Source organism: Hirundo rustica, chromosome 4 (genome assembly GCF_015227805.2).
Source record: "Hirundo rustica isolate bHirRus1 chromosome 4, bHirRus1.pri.v3, whole genome shotgun sequence".
NCBI classification, from domain to species: Eukaryota; Metazoa; Chordata; class Aves; order Passeriformes; family Hirundinidae; genus Hirundo; species Hirundo rustica.
The window spans coordinates 8,012,088-8,034,247 of NC_053453.1; the positions used below are offsets into that span (position 1 = coordinate 8,012,088).

The window sequence follows — 22,160 nt, forward strand, 5'->3', positions numbered from 1 at the left end:
TAGATGTTCCAATTCATAACTTGTTGCCTTTTTACTTAGCATATCATTTGCCTTAAAATGTGATCATACTCTGGCCATGTTTCCCATTTCTGCTCAAAGAGCTGTGAAGACAACATAGCTTTGTTTAAATGTGTGTGACAGTAACTTGGCCACTGCAGCTAACATCATAAATCCATCACTTTCCTTTTTTATGCTGAATACTTTAAGGCACAAGATGCTCAGATGGAGGTCCAGGTTGCGGCTAACTCAGCCCAAGAGGCAAGAGGCTTTCTTAAGCTTCTGACTTTTTCATAGTAGTTAGAAAGCAGAGTTTAACATAACTTCCCAGAGTGGTCAATAATAAAATATATTTAATTCCCTGACCTAACCCAAGAATTGTATTTGTGGTCTAGCCATGAGAGAGAGACAGACATTTAAGTACCATGATTTGACCACATTGGCAGCAGTCTTTCCACATTGAAAGAAGCTTCATCTGAATTTTCTGTACCCACCAGCTAGGGACAGCACCTTGGGTCTGGATGGAGTGAGAGTACACTCTAAGGTCGAGCAGTGCAGTACCTAATCTGCTGGATGTGTCTGCTGAAGTTTTCGGCTGATTTAGCTGGAACCAGAGTCCTTCACAGCCTCTTCATTCCACTTTGGACAAAGTCCTCCTGACAGTAATTCTTGCAGTGGGGTTGCAGTTTGAGCTCAGGCTCTGGAATGACACTTTCTACCTTAGGGGTCACAGGGCTGGGTCCTGAGCCATTGAAGTTAATGACTCATAAGTTATCATGTCATGGTGTCAAGAAACTTTATGTGTTCTCCCTCATAGCCAAAGCAAACTGAATTCAGAGAAGCATAAATGAAAGGAGAAAAGCAAGTGTTCAGGCTCACTGCAAAGTTAGTGACACGTGAGGCTTGCTGAAGTCTGGGGTGGACTGGGACACGGAGATCGATGGTCCGTGCTTTTTAACAGATGTGCAGTTTGGAGGCAAGGCCAAAAGACTGTGTCTCCAAAACAAAGGATGGGTGACTGGCCCTGGGAACCCTGCAGCAGATCAGTTACTTGAATGTTTTCCTTCTGTGCTGAAGGCTGTGCTTCCAGCGTGTCTACAGCTTTTTCTCAGTGGACAGATTGGCCTTGGCAACCTGCTCTCCTTCCGAGGCGTTGCTCTGCACACGGGAGGTCCCACTGCTGCTGTTTGTGAGGAAAGAACCAGTTCTTTCCTGGGTCTTCAGTTCTTCTACTGAAAAATTGAAAAAGTTTCCATTTTTTTTCATAGCTGTTGTGAGATAAATGCAGTTATATACAGAGGAAGAGTTTTACTTTCTTTTTAGTGCTATTACACTGAAATGACAGTCATCGTGGTGAGTTCATGTAACATACCCAGAGACTGGCTGGCAAGTTAGTAGATCATCTCAGACCATTGCCTTATGTTTTTTCAGTCCACAAAGATGAAAGATAACCAGATTTGTCAATTGTTTGTTAACAAACTAAAATATATGCTCTTGTCTCTTCATTTTAGTAATTGGTTCATTAGTCAGTGTTACCTTGGGCTAATACTGAGCTTTATTTTGAATATCACCTGACCTTAAGATCTTTTTCATGATCTACAACATGAAATCTTTTTGGATATTTGCAACACAGTCCACCCCACCAGAAGACCTGTACTCCTAAAGCAAATTTAGACACTCTGTCACTGTATTACACAATCTTTATTTTAGAAGCAGATATTTTTCTCTCACTTTTTTTCTATCCCCTCCCAGTGGTTTTCCCAAATCACAGGCTCTTCTCTTTATGTCAGTTGTACAAATCTCTCTAGGCCACATGCTGCTTTGAGGGTGAGACTGGTTTTAGTTAAGACTGTAATTGTCAGCAGTGGGATGGGAGCAATGCAAGTCCACATCTGCTGAGCTCCTCTGTATTTTGTTGTTGCATTCCAGCAATTATGTCTGAAGTGTTACAAGTTTGCATGCTCTTCCCATAGGCGAGCCAGAAGGCAGGATGTCAAGTATGGAGACCCAGTTGCCCAGTGCTGGGATGTGGAAGACAGTGAGTATTTTTCACCTTTCTTGCTGTTTTGTTGCTTAGGCATCAGATTTTGCTGTGAGGGTCTTTTTCTCCAAAAACTTGCTGAGTGCAGCAGAACAGTTGCCTTTGCTACACTTCATATCCATTACACCTCCCACAGTTAAATTTTCAGACCTAGAGCTGGTAAGGGACAGCCAGCATGGGATGTCACCCTTGCATCCCTTATGGACAACCCTCTCCAGCACTCACACCTGGCAGGGAGATATGCCCCTGACACCAAAACATCCCTTAAAGCAGCTAATGAGATGTGCATGGTGTTCCATTCAGAAACAGGGCAGCAAATCCCACAAGGAAGCTGGTGGGGAGCCTGCCATGTCTCCTCTGCCACTTGACACAGGCCCCAAGACTGAGCTGCAGCTGCCAAACCAGCCCCTTCCCCTTCCCACAGCTACTTAAATACTCCTGTTATTAACAAGAGCCTACCCCCTTCTCCCTGCCCGCTTCCCCCTCCCTTTCCCACACCCTTCTTTTCAGATGCCAAAGGGTCTGGCTGCTCCTCTGGCATCTGCAGCCCTTCTCTCCCAGCAAGCACTGTCAGTATGAAACCCTGCGGTTACACAGCAATCTCTGTGGCAGCATAAAATAAATGAATAGCATTCAAACCCAAGCATGGCTTTGTCTGGGGTTCTTCTAGCTTCTTATTAAAATGAACAATCCAGACAAAACAGCATTGATTGTATCACCACGTTGAGCACTGGCTTTGGGACAAGCCATCCCTTCCCATTGATCTCCGGTTATTCCGTGCCGCTGCGGTGCTGGGTGCCTGCTGCAGACCACAGTGGGAGGCAGTGCAGAAATCAGAGCTGCTTGCCACGGGATCAAAGCCTGAAGTCTGTTGCACAGTCTAGAGGGCCCTGACTGTACATGTGCACTTGCAGACACAGTTAAAAAGTCAGGGTAAGATCCCATTTCCATCAAAGTCAACGACAAAACTCCTGTTCATCCCAAGGGAAAAAATTTCCTTGCTTGCTGCTTGCCATGACTCTCCAAACACTGATATCTGAGACTGTGCAAAGCTCAAGGTTATAGAAACCCTAGCAGAAAGGCTGACAGTGTCACATTTTCCTGGAAGGATAAAGAGATACTAGAAGAGTTAGCTTTATTAGACAAATCTACAGTCTTGTAGCACGGAAATTGGTATTAATTCTTTGCCCCAACACAGGGCCTCCAATTACAATTTTACCCCCCTGGGACTGACTCCTGTGTGCTGTAAATGCATGACACCGACCTTTGTCACTCCAGGCTTTTGGCTTATTTAGACCATTTGTGACAATTCATAATATTATGGTCCCCAAACTTATTTGAATTCAGTACTCCACTGTGTGAGGCTTTCTCCCAGAGACTCTGTTGGCTGAATGAAGTTGTTTGGCTCTACCGAAGTCTTCATGGCACAGGGAAATAATGCAGAGAGCTTGAATTTCTCTAGATCTCATATAGGTACTTGTATTGAAAGCACAATCCAAAATGGTTTTAATTCTGATGTGGAGCTAACTTTTGATTCAGGAGACTCCACTGCTTTCACCTTCCTTTCTGTTATTCACAGGGCATAAGAAACAGCTTTAGTCTCTTGGTAAGGTAGGTAAGACTCAGATAAGACAGACCAGAAAGAAAAATGAAGATGCAGAGATTAGAAATTACTTGCTCAGATTTACAGAAGACCAAGAAAGTATTTCAGATCTCCTCATGGGTCCTTCAGTGTTTGTCTGAAACATACTACAGAGCATTTCAAATTACACTAAAGGGAGGAAAACTTCAATTCTCTTTAGCCCTGTGAACCCTTCGGGTGAACAAACCAGACCATACAATGTAACTTCAGCAGGTTTAGCTCAGGTTTAGTAGCTGCATTACTTAAAGGAAAAATACATGTCAGATTTTAAATTCCTCATAGGTGAAAGCCCCAACTTTCAAATGGAGCAAGCTCATGATGCAGGTTTTATTGACCTCCTTAAAAACCAGTTGCACTGAAGGAAGGTTAGCAGCCGCCTCTAAATCCTCATAGTTATAGTTTAAGCTAAAAGTTAAGTTTCCTTTTGCGTTTTTATAATTCACTCGCTCTTATAGCATCTGTTCTGAATCAGGCTGTTTTCCCATTGCTTTAAAAAGCAGGTCAGGGTTAATCTCCTGTACCATGTTTGCTTTCCAGGCATTAGTCATGAAACTGCTGATGAAAAGGTGATTTTTGGCATAGAATTTAATTCAACTTTTCTGGAATGTACTCCTAAGTCCCAGCAAGCCTCTATTAGGTGGTACGTGCAGCGCTCTGGAGAAGAACATCGAGAAGAGGTAAGTTATAATCATCAAGGCAGGTTTCCTCCGTGGAGAGTTCAGCTGAGCATTGAGAGGCAGGAGTTACTGGGACTAGCTGATGTTTTACTTTCCCCTGCCTCACCTTGGGTATCAAATAGCATCCTGCTATCACCGTTTGGGGCATTCAGTGGGGAAGAGAGAAGCCATTTGCACTGTATCATAAGCAGATTTTGATAATTATTTTGACTTGCTCATCCTATTAAAAAAAAAAAAAAGATAATATAGGTCAGTGATAAAAAATCAAAGATCTTTTGTCTGATATTTATTGTGTCTGCTTCTGTAGGTAAAAGTATGATCAAAACACTGTGTTTCAATAAAATCTCAGCTCTATTTAGTGTCTGATTGCTTTCCCTTGCCATGTGAAGCAGTGTAGTTAAGAACTGCATGTATGGTTTGCAGCTTCTCTCCATCTCTCCCCAGAGGAGGAATGGCCTGTGTGGTTAAAAGGCTTTTTATTTGATTTTTTCCTTGTTAGTGGAGTCTAAGATTTTTGCTTAAATGACGCTCTGCAATGATGCAGACAATTCAGGTTAGGGATTTCTCCTTACATCTGGTGTAGAAAGCAGTGAGATTTGTGATGGCCCTTAATTCCTTTGGGATGCAGCTTTGGGGTCCTCACTGATGGAGACGCTCTGGAGAAGCCTCCAGGTCACTGCAAACCCCTGCACATTTCCCAATGATTTCTCTCTGTGCTAGTGACAAAGGGGCTCTCCAGCATGGATAAACGGTCAGTGTATTGGAACTTGTTTGAACTGGGTTTGTGAGTGAGTTTCAAACCTCAGGAGTTTTCATAGCCTTTCTCTTACATGAGTGATTTTGTGTCTGAGGCCAAATCCTGCTGTGATGGCAACCATGGCAGCAGGGAGGGAGAAGGGAAATGAACTGCTCTTTCAAAGGATCTGGTCCCAGGTGCTAGATATGCTTTTCTGTTAAATGTTCATCCAAGACAAAAATTAGTTTAAATGTTAGGAACTATCAAACATATAACTGGTCTTCCACTCTTAGTGATAATTCATCCTATGTGACTTCCTGAGTGCAGAGAATGTGCTGGCCTTTTTCAAAGGCTGGGGAGATGAAGGCCAGGGCAAGTGTCTGTGAGAGAATCGCCTCTGGGTGAGATGTGACTCATGATAGTCACCCAGAGTTGCAAAACCCAGTTATGTCTTGGCCCAGGAAGCCAGAGTTAGGGGATACTTCTGATTTTCTACCAGATAAGACAAAAACCTACAAGGCTATATATTGACTGTAACACTCCAATACTTTTAATTTATTCCCCTTCTCTTACACATGTTTTGGATTGACAAAACTTTTTCCTCTGCTGGGGAAAAAAGCTTAATTAATTTTTAGACAGGTGCATTAACACCAAAAGAAAGAGATTACTACTTTGAAATACTACCTGTAACCCCCATTATAGCCCATATGTGGAAAAAATAAGCCTTCTGATCAGATGGCCAAGTGTCCTCTTAGCCCCAGGAAGTTGAAGTGCACACACAGCTAAAAGTGTATAGGCACTTAAAGACCTACCGTCATTCATTTTACTGAAATGGAGTTACCTTTACTCTCCTGTACAGGAGTCTCTGTGCTCACCTTCCCTGAGGCAGCAGTTTGTAAATGCACTCACATATTTGATCAGGGAAGCAAGTGAAGTACTTTCTTAATTCTTACCGTGTGTTTAAGACTGATTTTAAAGTAAATTTAGGCAGATAGTTAACAGGTTTCTGACTTGGGGGGCAAGGGGAAAGGGGGTGTTTGTTCTTGTTTTTCTTTTCTTGTGTGTAGTTTTCTTTCTTTTTCTGCATGAGAAGTTATGTCAAGTTTTGAGACTCAATCATTTTAAAAATAATGTATTGCAACGATACCATTAATGAAAAATTTTGCATAAATGAGCCAGTTCCCTGAGAAGAATGTAATATTTCTATATCGTAAGAGATTACACTTTCAAGACTTAAAAACGTCTTTTGAAGGTCTGCTTCTGAGTCTATCCGTATCAATTTAAGGAAAAAAGATATTATCAGTTGATTTTCTCATAAATCACAGGTTCAGCTAGGCCTCTGAAGGTCATGGAACCAAGCTCAAGCTGTCTTTCTTGTTTGATTGTAGAACAAACTGCAGGTCAAACCAACTTTTGAGCAAATTTACAGCATGCTAACATGTATAGCAGAGCCTAAATTAAGGCTATACTCTTTCTTGACACACTTTGTATTTCCAAAAGGTTTGTTGTGGCAGTGGCCTGCCCCCTTCTACTTCTTCTGAGCCAAATGCCACTTACCCAGCCTGTTGATGTCCAATACAGCAGGATTGCCCAGCATGCCAGGGATGTGCACATTGGGAGGGAGTTAGGGAATGTGTGCATGTGTGGTGGCATTAGAAGCCCCAGCAAGCACACAAAATTCATCTTTGCAAATTAACAGCAATGTTTACTGGGCTTGCTCTGTGTAAACAGTCTGACATCTGTTTGCATGAGAAAAGTAAATCTTTCCTAAAAGGCTGGATTAACCTCTGAGGCAAATTTAGTGGGAAATCTGAAGGAGAGGTCTGCACAGATTTTCTACAATATGAATGTTAAAAGCAGGCAAAGAGCTTTTTGCCACACGTTGTGCCTAAAGCCACAGCAGTGCCTCTGTGATCTAGTTATGATAAAAATAATCTCTTGAGGTGTTTTGTTTTCGTTCTGTTTGTTCATTTGTTTGTTTGTTTTTGCTTGGGGTTTTGGGGGATTTTTTGGTGTTTTTTGGTGTTGGTTTTTTTTTTTTTTTTTTTTTTTTTTTTTTTTTTTTTTTAATCCGAAGAGAATAGCTTATAGAAATGCATATGCACACATTGATGATTAGAAGATCAGGTCACTTAAAGACAGTGTATAGATATAAGTTTTGTTTGAAGCTTGCCAGAAAATTGTAATAATACCAATTTCTAGTATTTTGACCCAGCTTAGTTTCAGGATCCTAAGAAATTGAGGTCCTGAACAAACTCAGTTTGCATATGTTATATTGGTAGATATCATTTTTAGAAGAAAAAAAAAAAGGTTTTTTGGTTTACTTTTGAAGATAACCATATTCATGTAAAAATTACATGTTTTCAAATGCATAAAGGTAAATTCCTAATTTCATTATGGATACCTAAATGGTTGACCAGGCCTATAGAGATAACAATCATTCCCCCTATTTGATGGAATAAGGGCTGAAATGGTTAAAATGATAATCCCTTGGTAATTTGCAGATTCAGAAATTGAGGTTTCCAGGTTTTCTAACTTGACTTACCAGTGAAAATGAGTTCATCAGTATGAAAACCTGATTGGAGACCTTCCTAGAAAATCCAAAGATGAGAGTAATTGACTTTATTTTTAAAGTACTTCAGTTTGACAAAAATACCATATGTGACAGGAACAGTGAGGTCATATTTAATGTATAGCTCTTTGCTCAACCAATGCATTACTATAACTTTTCCCAGTCCAATTATATTTTCTGCTCTCTCTGTCTCCCTTCCTGCAGCAGATTTCTCAAATAACACTGTGCATTCTTTTAGTGCATGTCTTAGCAGTGTAACTTATTGTGATGACGATACCATGCTTTGCAAACCACTCCACGCACCTGGAACTTAGGTTACGGACTTTTAGTTCCAGGGCTGGAGCTATAATGTCTCAGCAAGTCTTTAAACTTGGCTTTACAATGAGATGGCTTTGCACTGTCCCAGACAAGCACTGCAGCTTCCTGAGGGAAGGGAAAGGGCAAAATCCAGACTAGATGGGAAGCATTTGGCCCAGCAGGATGTCCCCGACATTTCACCCTGAAGGTCATGGTTCAGAATGTGACTTCCAGGCAGAGCAACCTGTGGGGAGGGACAGGATCTCCTGTGGTACAGAAGCTGTCACCAGGTCATTTTGCTGCCAGTGGGAGTACATTTCCCTGTAGTTTAGGGCTGTTTTAAGGTCAGGAGTCAAATATCTAGTGCTTTTGTGGTTAGCGTTGCTCACGCAATTGATCATGTTTGTTCCTGTGCGTGCAGCGTTAGTCACTGGGATGACGGAGAGTGTTTCAGTGCCTGGAGTTCATAAAAAACTCTGGGGACGTCATCTGTTCGTAGTGTCTTAAACTGCTGAAGCTCTTTGAAGCTTTAAACAGATAATAGTTGCTTCTCAAAAAGAGTCCTGGTTTTTTTTATGTATATAATAAGCATCAGGACTGCAAAAGGCAAATATGTGCCTCCCTACAAAGGCATTCGTTTTGGTGCCTCATGGCTCTGAAAAGCACCAGCCCCTCTGCTCTCAGCTGCACTTCACCCTGAGTTGCCTCTGACTCCTGATGCTGCCTCCTCAGCAGCAGAGGACAGAACAAACCATGTGGTCTAAAGTGACAGAATAGGTGCAGATCACTTTTAACCTAATTCTTTCTGCTCTGCTCATACCTGATGGTGAAAATAAATCCACCAAAATGCGTGGAGACATTCCAGTTTCTCCTTCAGCAGTTCTCACCCTTTCCACATTCCTGCCCCACAGCCCAGACTTTGTTTTCCTGACGGACCAAATTTAAGGACCATCTGATATTTTGGTATATACAAAGAGCTGGACTCACTTTTGGGCAGGACATTTTCCAAGGCACAACATTGTGACCTAGTACCCCCATCAGAGCAGGGAGATGTTGCTTCATTCAGTATTTTAGGCATTTTTTTCAGTTTATCCGAGACATGAGTTTCCATATCTCTTTGCATCTGGAGGTTTTTGCATCATGATGGCAACTTCGTTTGTTACAAACATCTGGTCTAGCAGAACCTTAAGAAAAACGGCCACAGATTCAGTGCCAGCCCTGAAATCTAGGAGTTGGGTGATGGCTGAGTAAAACAGAGAACACAACGGCAAGGACTGAATTTCCCTTCTGTCAGGGGAGTGTAGTTCAGTGTTTGAATCTTTAGGTCAATGAGAAAGAAGGTCAAGAGAGATGGATAAAAGAAAAAAAAGAGATTAATTCTGCAGCCTAAGGACTACTTATAGTTCACATGTTTTCATTCTTTTATTTTGTTATATAACCCATTGCCTTTTTTTCCTAGTGCTTTCAGTGTCTTAAGTAAAAATATTTTTGACAAGTTCATGGGGAAAGAAGAGAAGTAACTCTGAACTGAGTGACATTTCTGATTTGATTTGGATATATTGGGGGAGTGATAGGAATGGAGAAGTTTTAAAGTTTAGTCTTCAGAATAAGAAGTAAACTTCACCTTGAAACTAATGGGAATCATGCATTTCCGTAATGACATTGTACCAGCAACATGTTCTTCATTTTTCCTGAGGCTGTTCGTAAAAAAAAAGATGTTAAAAAAAAATTAACTCTACAGCTGTGTTGTAGCTAAATTATTATTTTCCCATACAAGAGAAACAATCATGTGTAACAATAATGTCAGAAAAACCCTAGAGTGATCTTTATTTCCAGTCAAATGATGAGGATGAAAAAGAAAACAATAGAAAAACAATATGAATGTGAATTCTCTGCAAATGTTCCTAATTTTCTTTTCTCCCTCTCTCAATTTGTTGCAGCTAACCCATGATTAGTCCAGCTTTACCTCTAACATTTTTTCACATGTTGATTAATGAAGAAAGGCAGGCTTTGAAGCCACTTTCTTCTCCCAGACAGGTGCAGTGTTTTAACTGTGAAAGAGTTGACATGTGAATTATTTGTAAAGAGGGAGCTATCTAAACATGTCATTAGCAAAGGACAAAAAGCATTGACCTAACCTGGTCATAGCACTTTCAAATCCTGTTCTCCAACTTACTGATTTTTTAAAGATTTGCCATCATTATTGGCAATACTTTTTTTTTTTTTCTCCATTGTTAAATTCAGCTTGTGAAAGTCAAGTGTTAGATTTGCATGGGGATCTTTTCAATTTGTCATACATTGCCAGTATCTATGGCATGTTTCATAATTCAGGTAATGTAATTTTTGGAAAGCTTATGTGCTTCTCATGAAGGATGAAAATAAAATTTTTTGATACAATCTTGTAAAAATTCTGCTCACACTTCACTAAGACAAGAAACCTATTGGTAATCAATTGCTTCATTTTTTGTGATTTTTGTTTCCTATGGAACAAAACTATGTCTCTCATGATAAAGTTTTATTGTATGTTCAAATTTAAGGACATGTCAGCAAGCTTTTATGAATTTAAGCTCGTGTACTTGTGAATTGTTAAATCCTATTTATAAATATTTTAGAAGAGTTACTGATTTTGACATGGTGGGGGGTGAAACAGTGAATCCACAGTTGAGCAAAAGAAAATTTCTTTTATTTAAGTAGTCCTTTCACTTTCCTCAGTATTTAATAAAATACATTTTACATCTATAGGTCAGGAACCAAAGACCACATTAAACATTCAAGTGAAAGGTTAAAGATCTAATACCAAGTAATGAAATGCCAGGTGTTTATGAAACTCCAGAGCCCTGTGGGGTGGAAAGCAGAGAGGAAAGACAGGAGGAGTTCTGAACCTATGGGTAAAACGACATAAACAGGATACCAAAAAGAGAAGTGAGGGGGAGAAAGCTGTAATGAAGTGTTGCTCAATATGTGTGAAATCGGAGCCATAATTTCATCCTGCCAGAGGATAAGAAAGGAATGAACAATGAAGGCACAGAGGAGGAGGTGACAGTCACCCTAAAACAACGTCCAAGGTTAACACAGGACACTGCGTAGGAGCGCTGCTTTATTGAAAACAGGAGTCGCGATGGGCTGGGATTAAGGGACATAACCAATTTAGACTTCTACCTTTCTCTGCAGTGTCCCAAGGTAGAGTGGGGGGACAGCTCCATCAGTTAACACATTTATGACTAAAAAGTGATGGCTGTTACACGAATGGCAAATAGTTATGAGTAGCAGGATGCTGGACTTGGGGGTCCAGCAATCTTTTCAAGTGTAGTTCTGCCATTATTCTGCCTTTCTTTCACTGAAAAGAGGCAAACCCCTAGAGAGGGCACTTTGGACTGGCACCCAGCCAGGCAAAAGAGCCAGCTGGAGCCCTTCCAAGTGTGGGAGGTGCACAGCTGTCAAGACGCTCTAGACTACAATACTGGCAGAGCCACCGGCAGGCAGATGCTACTGCTGCGATTGCATCAAGCCCCAAGCTCAAAGACATCAGTCCTGTTTTCACTCAATGTGGGAACTTGGTCTTTGCACAGTGCCTTATGAAATCCAAATGTCTGGAAGTTAGCTGCTCTTACCATGCTTTTCCCGCAATTTCACAAACTTGGATCTTCATTTTGACATGAAGCCTGGGCAGAAAAAAGGGATTTCCTTGTTGTGTTGCAAAAACCAGGCCTACACCCACTTCCACCTGGCCCCTGCTCCTGCTGCTACTCTCTGTGGAGCGCAGCACCACAAGGAAACACCTGCCCTAGACATATTTCTGCCTATAGCTCCTTACTTGTGGATTCTTTTGTAAATTTTATGTTCCTGTTTTTACTGTAAAAAAGGAACATCTACTTGAAGTGTCACTAGCTGATCCAATTTAGAACTACTGCCGTGTGCTGTGGGTTCTGCTAAAGAAGAACAGCCTTTTCTAGTTTGTCTCCCTGTTATCTTCTGTGTACATGCTTGTGGCTTGACCATAATCTCTCGGGTTTAAACTCAGTGTGGTAAATCAGAAGTAGCTTGTGCTCATGTAGCACCTGTTGTCAGGACAATCGATTTTCCAGGAATTTCCTGAAATTTCTATAATTTCACCCTCTGGATACCAAGTAGACATGATTATATATAGTTTACAAACAATGAAACTAAAGCTCTCAACACCAACAACTGGGGGCAGAAGCCAAAAAGTACTTGGCCAGAGAAACAGGCAACCAGGGCTACAATCTGACCTGCTTTTGTAGCAGCTGATTGCTGGTGTCTGCTGCTCTCGTATCAGTGGCAGTGCACAGGCCTGTATCCATCCGTCCATATGACTTGCCTACATACCTGTCTAATCCATACATTACTGAAGACTATTACAGCTGAAGCAGTGGGAAACAAAAGTCTCTGTCTCTGTTTGCATTATATTTATGTGTATTGTTTTTTTCTGGAGATCTCAGTATGGTCTCTCAAACTTTTTTAATGATTTCAAAGTCATTGTCATAGAAACTTAGAAAAGGGTAAAACTAAAAGCCCTGGAAGGTCATCTCATCCATCTCTTTGCTCCAAGAGACTCTATGGTGATAAAGTCCTAGTGAGTTAGAATCATAACAGATGGAGAATCATATGTATGTATAAATTTTTTCCCATGGAGTAGCAGAGGGAATCGTGTGCAGATTTTTTACATAAAGAAACTGTGTGTAGCTTACCCACTGTGAATAAATCTAATTTAGTCATCTTTATGCCTCCCTGATCTTCATCCTCTGAAATTTGCTGGAGGGTCAGATGTGCACTCTGGGAAATTTTGCAGATTTTGTGTTTGTTCTTTCTGCCTCCAGACCCCCCCTTCTTAAATCCAATACCCAGCCTTGAGTTGAAGTTTTCCCCCTTGCCAGTGACGCCACCAGCAGAGCTGAGGCTGCCTCCAGCAGCAATCCAGGTCTGAGGGTGCCGGCTGTGCTGCAGCCTCTGTGTGGCAGCAGAACACAGCACGCCTGGGAGGGAACAGCCTGGGACAAACCAATGTCATTTTCAAAGGAAATGCTGGTGTTGGGCATCGGGAGTTAGGGCTCTGCTTTCTACTTCCACTTCTGCCACTAATCTTTATACGGTCTTTGGGAAATCACTTATCTTTCTTGTTTCCCAGATGCAAAAATACTTAGGTGCCCAGTGCCCCGTCCTGTTTCTTGGTTTGGTTTTGGTTTGCGTTTGTTTTTCGTTTGTGATTTTTTTTTTTTTTTGGGGGGGGGGGGGGGTGGGTGCTATTTTTTTGACTTAGGTTATTTTAGAAATAATTTTCATATTATCAGATACATAACTTATCTGACAGTGTTACTAGTCTAAGGTACACCTTTTAACATGTGTAACTCCATATTTTTAAAAAATATTTCTATTCATAAATGAAATTACACCTCCATGGTGTCAGACTTCAGCTCCCACTTGCAATCCTATTATTTTGTTTGGGGTTTTGGGTTCTTTTTATTCTTATTTTTCTCTCAAGTTATTCTCCACAGATTTTAGCAATAAAAGAACTGTACTTTATTGTATCCATCCAGCCTTATTGCCTGCTTTTAATCACATCTCAGTTGAGTCAAAGCCAGGATCAACTTCCTTTTGTAAAACTTGGTTGAAGAAGATTAGAAACACAGCATTTCACTGTAACAATCAGCATTAGTATTCATATTCATTGTAATGGGGCCTCAGCACTGCAGATATATACAAGCATTCTGGTATTTTGGGTGTATTACAGATATCTCAAAAAGAGCAGTTAAGAAAATGAATGGGATTTGTGGCAGTAAATAGCTCCCCTTCCTTGGAGAATGCAGCCTCACTCACTGCTCTGTGCTGTGGTGAGTGTTGCTGTCTGTCCTGTCAGCTGTACAGCATGTGTCTTTTGCTACTGCATGCTGAGTGTCCGTGACCCAGATGTTGCAGTTAGGAGCAGGACTCAGGCCTTGAAGGAGCTGCTGGTATCTGTCCCAGCCGCACCGTAGGGATGGGACACGCCATGTGCCAGCCAGGCCTTGTCTCCACCTCAGCGCAGCACTGACACACATCTCATCTTGACAATGAGACTCACCTCCTGTGTTCTTTCCTTGTCCAACCCCACAGCTGAAGGCTGATGAAAGGATCATTAAAACGGAGCATGGGCTGCTGATCCGCAGCTTGCAGAGGAGGGACGCGGGAGCCTATTTTTGCAAAGCCCAGGAGCACACCTTCGTCCACACCATCGCGAAGCTGAATTTAAATGTCATTGAGAATGGACAGATGGAAAGCACTCAGAAAACTGAGGATGAGGAGGGCCGGGTGAGGGATTTGCTGACAGAGTCCCGGCTGAGGTACAAGGACTACATCCAGCTCGTCAGCAGCCCCAGCTTTAGCCTGGATGAGTACTGTGAACAGATGTGGCACCGGGAGAAGCGGCGGCAGCGGAACAAAGGTGGTGCCAAATGGAAGCATGTGCAGGAGATGAAAAAAAAGCGAAACCGAAGGCACCACGAGCCAGCCAGCCCACCATCGACGTAGTTTGTAAATGCTATTTAAAGAAAGGACATTTTCCATTTAAAAAAAAATAAAATACTGTGTTCTGGTTTTGTGCATCTTGCCTATGAATTAGTACTGCTTCTTCTTGGAATCAGAAAACTTACCATCACTATTAATCTGTGTGAGAATGTACAGTGGGATTCAATGCCAAATAAGATATTCCTTATTGGACTGCCACAAACCAGGCAATAATTTCAAATGCATTCATTGAAAAAGTGTACACTTTTAGTTAATTTCTGGGTAGCCTTAGACTGTGTGAGCTGTGTTCTTTACTTCCTGCAAAATTTTCACATAGGATTTAGTGTTTGTGTTCCTGTATTAACATTTGCTGCCACATTCCACCCCAGAGGTGGCTGCATTTCAGGGGAAGGCAGATGTACTTCCAGTTCCTTGGCATCTTTCTGAATAAGAAGCATGGTAGAAATGTGTGACAGATCTGCAAAAATACCCACTAATTTACCCACTGGGCCTGTATACAGGCACACGGGTGGGGTTTGCTAGCACAGAGAGACACGGCAAAAAATCAAATTAAGTTTTGGCTTAGGGACAGCATTCATTCTCCCCATAAAAAAAGAGAAAGCATAATCATAGTTTAAGAGAGGGGAATTATCGAGCATTACTCGTTAGTGTTTGAGTAGCCACCAGTTTGCAGTCCATCTGCTGAAATGAAATGTTGACTCTAATTGAAATTGCCACTGAGATGCTCGGGACTAAATTCCCTAAGTGGTCCATGGGAGGAATGTGCACAAATCCTATTAACAAATAATGGGACTCCTGCCTGCACCTCTCCTATGTCTCTAAAGGTTTGACTCTGACTGTTTCTCTGGCCCTTTGTTTGCTTTGTTTTATGCAGAGGAAAAGAAAATTAAAAGACAACAACAAGGCTAAAATGAAAGACGATGAGGGAAATATGTAGTGGCTGAGACCAGTGCTCTTGACACGGAGCTGACATTCCTCAGATGTGTGTATTCTTTGGGATTTTTTCTCAAAGGTCTTATGTATTTTTAAGTTGAAAATTTGCGTTGTTGGAATTAATACTGTTATTATAATTAAATAAGAGATGTCCACGTGTAAATAAAACCTGTAAGTTAGAAATTTGATGTATACCATAATTTCATTTGTAAAGTGTTTCTTACTTCATGGTTTATATTTTGGGTTTAATAATGTAAATTTTTACACATAAGCAAAAAATACTTGCCTCATCCTTGTCTGTTTTACATCAGTATTATTCAATTGATTTTATTTCTCATATGCAGCAACAAACACGAGCTCAAAATAAGGCCTACTGTCCTCTCTCATGAGTCACAGCCCCCCTCTCCTCTCTTCCATCTAACCTCCCTCCGTTTTGACTTTCACGCCTTTTTGAGTGTGAAATGACAAATTAGCCACTTCCTCACATGGAAGATGGCTTTGATGGATACCAAAATGACAGACTTTACTTGTTTCTCATGCATTCTACAGATCTTGAGAGCAAAGTGTGTGGGAAACCCGTGCAATTGATGTGCACCTCATTAAGGGACCAAAACTATTGGCTCTGAAGCCCTTGCCTGTGCTGGTGTTTGTGTGTGCATTCAGTCACAGATCTAAAATTGTGAAGGTCCAATTTGCATCGTTGTTCATTTCCTCTCTGTTGAAAGTCGGACATGGCAAAGTGTTTGTCAGATTTCAGAAAGGAATCTCAGCTTACCCACATTTCTTGTAAAACCCGAAAGCTGCACTTGCATGTGTTGTACAAAAGCCAGCGATACCATATGTCATTAATTTTAGATGCTTTTTTAATAGGAGATGTATGAGTTAATTAGGAGATATTAGATAGCATGTGTACAGTGCTTTGATAATGTAAAGCACTGAGTGCTAAATATTATAAAATACATCTGTGGGGAGGAGGGAATTTCTCAGCACAGGACCTTTAATCAGCAGAAAGACTGATGCTGAAGATAGTAACCAGTCATACAGAACTTTGAGAACATGCAGAGAACTTTTTGGCATTTTTGCTGCAAAATAATGTAGACCAGGCATTTCACAAGAGGCTCATCAATTTGGGTACCTTGATTTTAAGGCCAATTAAGACTACTTAGGGAAGGTATGGGGGGGTATTAAACTACTAAATATAAAGTGCAGGGATACTTAATATTCTTGGCTTGAAGATTATGCTGTCACCATACAGAACCTGCGTAGTTATTCCTTATTAGATTTTTATCAGTCCACAAAGTCCCATTTGTCCTGCTTGGGCATTAAGGAAAGGAGTAGAACCACACCAAGGCTATGGAATGGCAGGTGGGCTGCATTCACAGGCACTGGCAAAGGATCCACTCTTCTCATCAGTGGTGATGTGGTACTTCAATTGACAACTCTCATCACATGTTTGCCTAATTCATAAAAAACAAGTCTAGGGGTTTTTTTTCATACTTTTTCTCTTTTATGAAAACTAAATCACCTGACTTATGTTTGGGTATGATTGGGGTTTTGTATACAAATGAACCCCCCCACAACTGACTTTAGTAGAGATCTGGGATAAAGGTCTCAGTACTGGGAACATTAGGTTTAAATGGTTGAATTAAAATGTTATTGCTCTTAAAAACTACTTTCATTTCTTTTATTTCAAATGTTCTTGCAATGAGATTCTTCTTAAAGAAATGATCTCATCAGTCTGGGGTACAGTGGTAGCATAAAACCCCAAGTGAGATATTAGACCTCTTCCATCATGGGAAATAAATTCAATATCCTCCCAAACCAATGTGTCGCATTGGGTTCATGCCCCCCCAGGGAACATATTTAATAATCCTGCATAGATAAAAGTCTGTGGTTTGGTGCACTGGGTAAGATCAATGCTTTAGCTGGCCAGGGTAGCACATCTCATACAGTGCAGGTAATACACATGCAAGGAAACCAGAGCACCATGGAGACCCCGGAATGAGAGGGATCGATTGAGAATCACTTCTGGAGGTAAGGCAGAGTTTTGTTAGGCAGGGCTCAGCAATGCAAACCCAGGAAGAGAAAAAGGAGGAGCAGTGGGTCTTTTCCACAACCTGTAGTCCCAGAAGGAGGTTCAGAAGATGAGCTAGACCAGAAACTGTAGCTGAGGAGTACCCTCCCCTTTTCAAAAAGGTTTCATCTCTTTTGTAATTTAGACGCTCAGCTTGAAGTCTGGGTAAATTTCAGTTTGATGATTTGGGGGTCAGCTGGGCTGCTGTGAGCTGTACTATGAGCCACAAGCAGCCCATAGTTAAAATGAAACTGAGCCCTGCCTCTTTCAAGAGTACCATAGAAATTTAAATTGAATGAATTTTTGGTACAGAATGGGAAAAAAGTTGCCTCCACATTAATAACTGTAGCTTTTAAACAGGTCCCTTAGTGAATTGATCTAAATGTCATGAGGTTCAACAAGGCCAAGTGCCAGGCCCTACACTTTGGCCACAAATGAACCCTGCAGTGCTGCAGGCCGGGGTAGAGCTGTTGGAAAGGGGCATAAGGGAAGAGGGCCTGGGGGTGCTGGTGTCAGCTGCTGATCATGAGCCAAAATGTCCCTGGGTGGCCAAGGAGGCCAACAGCACCTGGCCTGGATCAGGAATGGTGTGGCCAGCAGGAGCAGGGAGGGCATTCTTCCCCTGTACTCTGCACTGGTCAGGCCTCACTTCGAGTGCTGTGTCCAGTTCTGGTACCCCCAGTTTGAAGAGGATGGGGAGATGCTGGAGTGTGTCCAGCAAAGGGCAAAGCTTGTGAAATGGCAAGAGAACATCTTTGTTTGCCGGGAGTGACTGAGGGAGATGGGAGTGTTTAGTTTTCAGGAGACTCATGTGGGACCTCATCACTCTCCACAACTCCTGAAAGGAGGGCGTAGTGAGGTGTGGGCCAGCTTTTTCTGTTGTGCCTGAAGAGAGGATGAGAGGAAATGGCCTTAAGCTGAGACAGGGGAGATTCAAATTATATATTAGAAAAAATGCTTCTTTTGCCTGGGTGGTCAGGCATTGGAATGGGCTTCCCAGAGAGATGGTGGAGTCATCATCCCTGGAGGTGTTTAAGAGGCACCTGGATCTGGCACTGGGTTTAGTGGTTTAGTGGTTCCAGGGTTACAGGGGCAGCGCTGGGCTAACAGCTGGGCTAAATGGTCTAAAAGGTCCCTTCCAATTTTATGGTGCTGTGATTCTAATCTTTGCTTCTACATGATATATTTATTTGAATATGCATTCAACAGGGATTCCAGTTATTAAAACATTATCTTTTTCTTCAACAAAACCTTTCTATTGACGATACTTCAGCAACAGGTCAGTGCTCGACTGAACCAAAGTGGCTTCAATCAGATTCTTAGAATAACCAACGCAATGTGGACTGTAGTTATAAAAATGCTGCAAACTGATATAAGCTTTAAAGCCCGACAGGGCTCTAAACTTTGCAGCAATCTTGCAGTCAGTTAAAATAAAACAGAAAATGGGATTAGCAGAAAAAGGAATAAAGTATTAACACTTACTCTGATAAACTGGTTTTGTTACTGGAAACCATTCCAACAACAGGTGTGAATGTGTGTTCAAGCCATAATCAAATACCTTCCCCTCTAAGCAGTTAAGCTGCTTGAAGTATCTAAGAACCTGACACTTTCCAGTTCACATGTATATTTTGTCCCCGGTTCATATGTCATACATAATGAAGTAATCAGGCTGAATGCAACAGATATCCCCTGGTTTATGTGCTTTTGAAATCAGAAGATGTCTACGGTTCAAATGGTATGAACCTCTTATTCAAACCATTATGGGTATTGATCTTCATTTAACATCTCAGATAATGAATAATTATTTGTTATCATTACTCATTGATTATGTAATCAGCCTGTGTCCCATAATAATATCTCAGTATTTAATAACAGCTAATGGAAATTGAATTTGCTGACATTTTTTTCATATGAGCATATAAGTACAGGAGTGCATACACCAATGTCTTATTTTCTATTTATTTTGTAACAGAGGTAAATTTGCAAAAAGCAAATGTGATTTCAAGAGTCAAGGTTCATCTCAGCCTCCATTGACAACAGAGATTAAAATCTCTGGAACTGAACTGAGGCCTAAGTACACTATATTTATAGTCTGGTAGTCAAATCCCAAATCTATGTGTTGGCCTGGTTCTTTGTGCACGCAGTTATAGATGAGACATGGAGGTCTAAGGAATTGCATCTACAGGAATGGAAAATTAAGCCCACATGTCTCTCTAATATATTCGGTTACCTTTTATAAACTTTAAATGGTCTCTCTTGTAATATTTTACTGTAGTGTTGCTAATGTTACCCTGAACTAGGCTGCTGTCATTAGCTGACGTGTGACATTCTTTGCAGTTGTAATCCAGATTTTGAGGTTTGTAAAGTAAGTTCATTACAGTAGAAAAAATTAAGCCATGTGACAAGAGTTTAATTATTAATTCTACAAAACAGATTTATAAGATCTCATTTCCATATATCAAAATAGTGGTTATACTAAAATGTGTGAGAAACACCAGTATTTGTTTTCTGTGCAGGTAAGGATACGTAACAAATTGTAATCTTGAAGGTCTCACTTGCCAATGTGTGTCTGAACCAGCCGGTATGACAGATGTGACAAGCCTCATTTTTTACTTGCTTGATCTTTTCTTTTCCCAGTAAGTCCATTGTCTCCTGCTTTCAGACTCTGGTCTAGCAGATAACCCCCTTTTCACATGGAGGAGGACTTTGGAATCAGGTGTTTTGTAACATATAAACACCCCTACACAGTCATGGTATCACAGTCTGCCTTCAGGTAAAGATTTCTCTTAGCATTAACTTTGGCATTCAGTTGCAGATGCAAACCAGACACTGTGAGGTAAATTGGAGACCAGACGGAGTCTTTGTTCACAAAGAAAATTTTTGGGACTGTTGCAGAGAGGTTTTCTTTCTCTTTTTGCTTATGTGGTTGCTGTGAAAAATTTAAAATTAAAGTATTTTCTGGTTAAAAGCCTAAGATTTTCCACATGATGCAAAAAGGAAAACAACGACAACAACGACAACAACAACAACAAACCAGAAGAACATATCCAGGTGATTGGTTGTTTATTTTAATATGGACTGCTGGTCCAATGTCAATGCATTAGTTGGGATAGTACAAGCCAAGAAAATAATGTGTCCAAACAGATGGCTGTGATATCTGTAAAGACCCCAGACTCATCTCAGTTCTGGTGGTATTTCATATTCTTCTCCCTTCCCTCCGTGGTAAAGAAGTGCTTTGGCTGGATTTTGGGATTTTTTTTTTGGCGGGGGGGTGTGGACTCGTTTTTGTCAGTTTGATTTTTTTGGGAGGACCTCTTTTGATGGTCTGGGCTTTTGAAATTTTTGGGCTTTTTGGTTGGTTGGGTTTTGTTTACTTTGTTTTGTGTGTGTGTTTTGTTTGCTTTCTGTGTTCTACTCTTTTGTTCTTTAATGTTATTTCTCCTACTAAAAGGAACCACACCCAAGGCCAGATACTTTCTGGTCATATAATATATGACAAAGCAGTAAGAGGAACAGAAGGCTTGGCAGGAGACAGCAGATTCTATTTGCAAAACACAAAATCTTAAGGCTTAGATGATGATCTGAGAGTTCAGAGACCATAGTGCACTTCCCTGGCCTAAGCTGAAACTGCAGTTAGACTCAGAAGGTGTATTTTTTAATCTATGATTTTTTTTTCTTAAAATATGTTTTAAATCTGCACTGTCAAACCTCTCTGAGGAAAAATAAATAAACAAATAAATAAATAAATAGATTAAATAAATCCGAGCCAAGATTCCCCAGAAGCCCAAAGAGAAATCAGCATTAGAGGTTTATCATATCCTCCTTCAGAGACTTCCTCCCAGGATGCTTTTTGCAGAAATTAAGTGTAATAATCACATATTAATACTGTCTGTGAACATGTCTTGGCTGTAAAAACTGGATGCAAAGCATGAGTGTATGAAAATACAAATAAAAAAATGAAAAAATACTATTTACAAATATTTACATTATTTTTCAGTTTTTATGATGATGCATCTCCAGCCCATCTTCCCCAGTGACTGTCTCAGAATGCCGCTTGGCTGGGAAGAAAGGAAGAGATTGGAAACGTATATTATGTCCAAATTATAAATTCCAAAATCAAGTCACATTAAATGGATTGGCTTCAAGGATTATGATTAATGTATCACTTTTGACCAAGAAAGACAGTGTTTTCTCTTGAAGTTAAATTTATCACTCTGCCCAGCACAGGAATTGTATGCCATTTGGCTTCTTTTTTTAATTTGCAAGGCATGAGTAGTTCTCAGGTTGATTTTGAGAATTAGGGTGATTTTCACTCTGTAATACAACTATTTATATAGCAATAAGACTGAAGTATCTATTTGTACATGTTGGAGCTCATTGAGTTGATATTATTACAGAAGTACAGCTTAAATAATCTACATTTTTGCCAGGCCTGCTGGCTGATTACATATTTCAATTTTGTATGCAAAGGTAACTGAAACAAATATATATTTCATTAGTACTATAATAAAGAGAAAAACCTGAGGTTTTGCCTGTTTTTTAAACTCATGTAAAACTACAGTGTAAAACATAAGATTTCAGAGAAGCAAAGTCCACAGCATGCTACAGAAATAGCAAGGGTGTTAAGGCAAGGTTCAGTCAACTGAAGTGTCTTTCTTAGAAGTCTTTCCTG

At 40.7% G+C, this 22,160-nt stretch overlaps 1 protein-coding gene across 3 annotated transcripts in view; it reads left to right on the forward strand.

Annotated features, from left to right (window-relative positions):
• Positions 1-17,083, forward strand: part of SEMA3D (semaphorin 3D) — a 131,691-nt gene extending 114,608 nt beyond the window's left edge. For all 3 annotated transcript variants that reach the window (XM_040062456.2, XM_040062459.2, XM_040062457.2), the window contains exons 16-18: positions 1,971-2,035; positions 4,218-4,357; positions 14,071-17,083. In XM_040062456.2, coding sequence (XP_039918390.1) covers positions 1,971-2,035; positions 4,218-4,357; positions 14,071-14,484 — 619 coding nt within the window. In that variant the 3' untranslated portion in view covers positions 14,485-17,083. The remainder of the gene's footprint in view (positions 1-1,970; positions 2,036-4,217; positions 4,358-14,070) is intronic.
• The last annotated feature ends 5,077 nt before the right edge of the window (positions 17,084-22,160 follow it).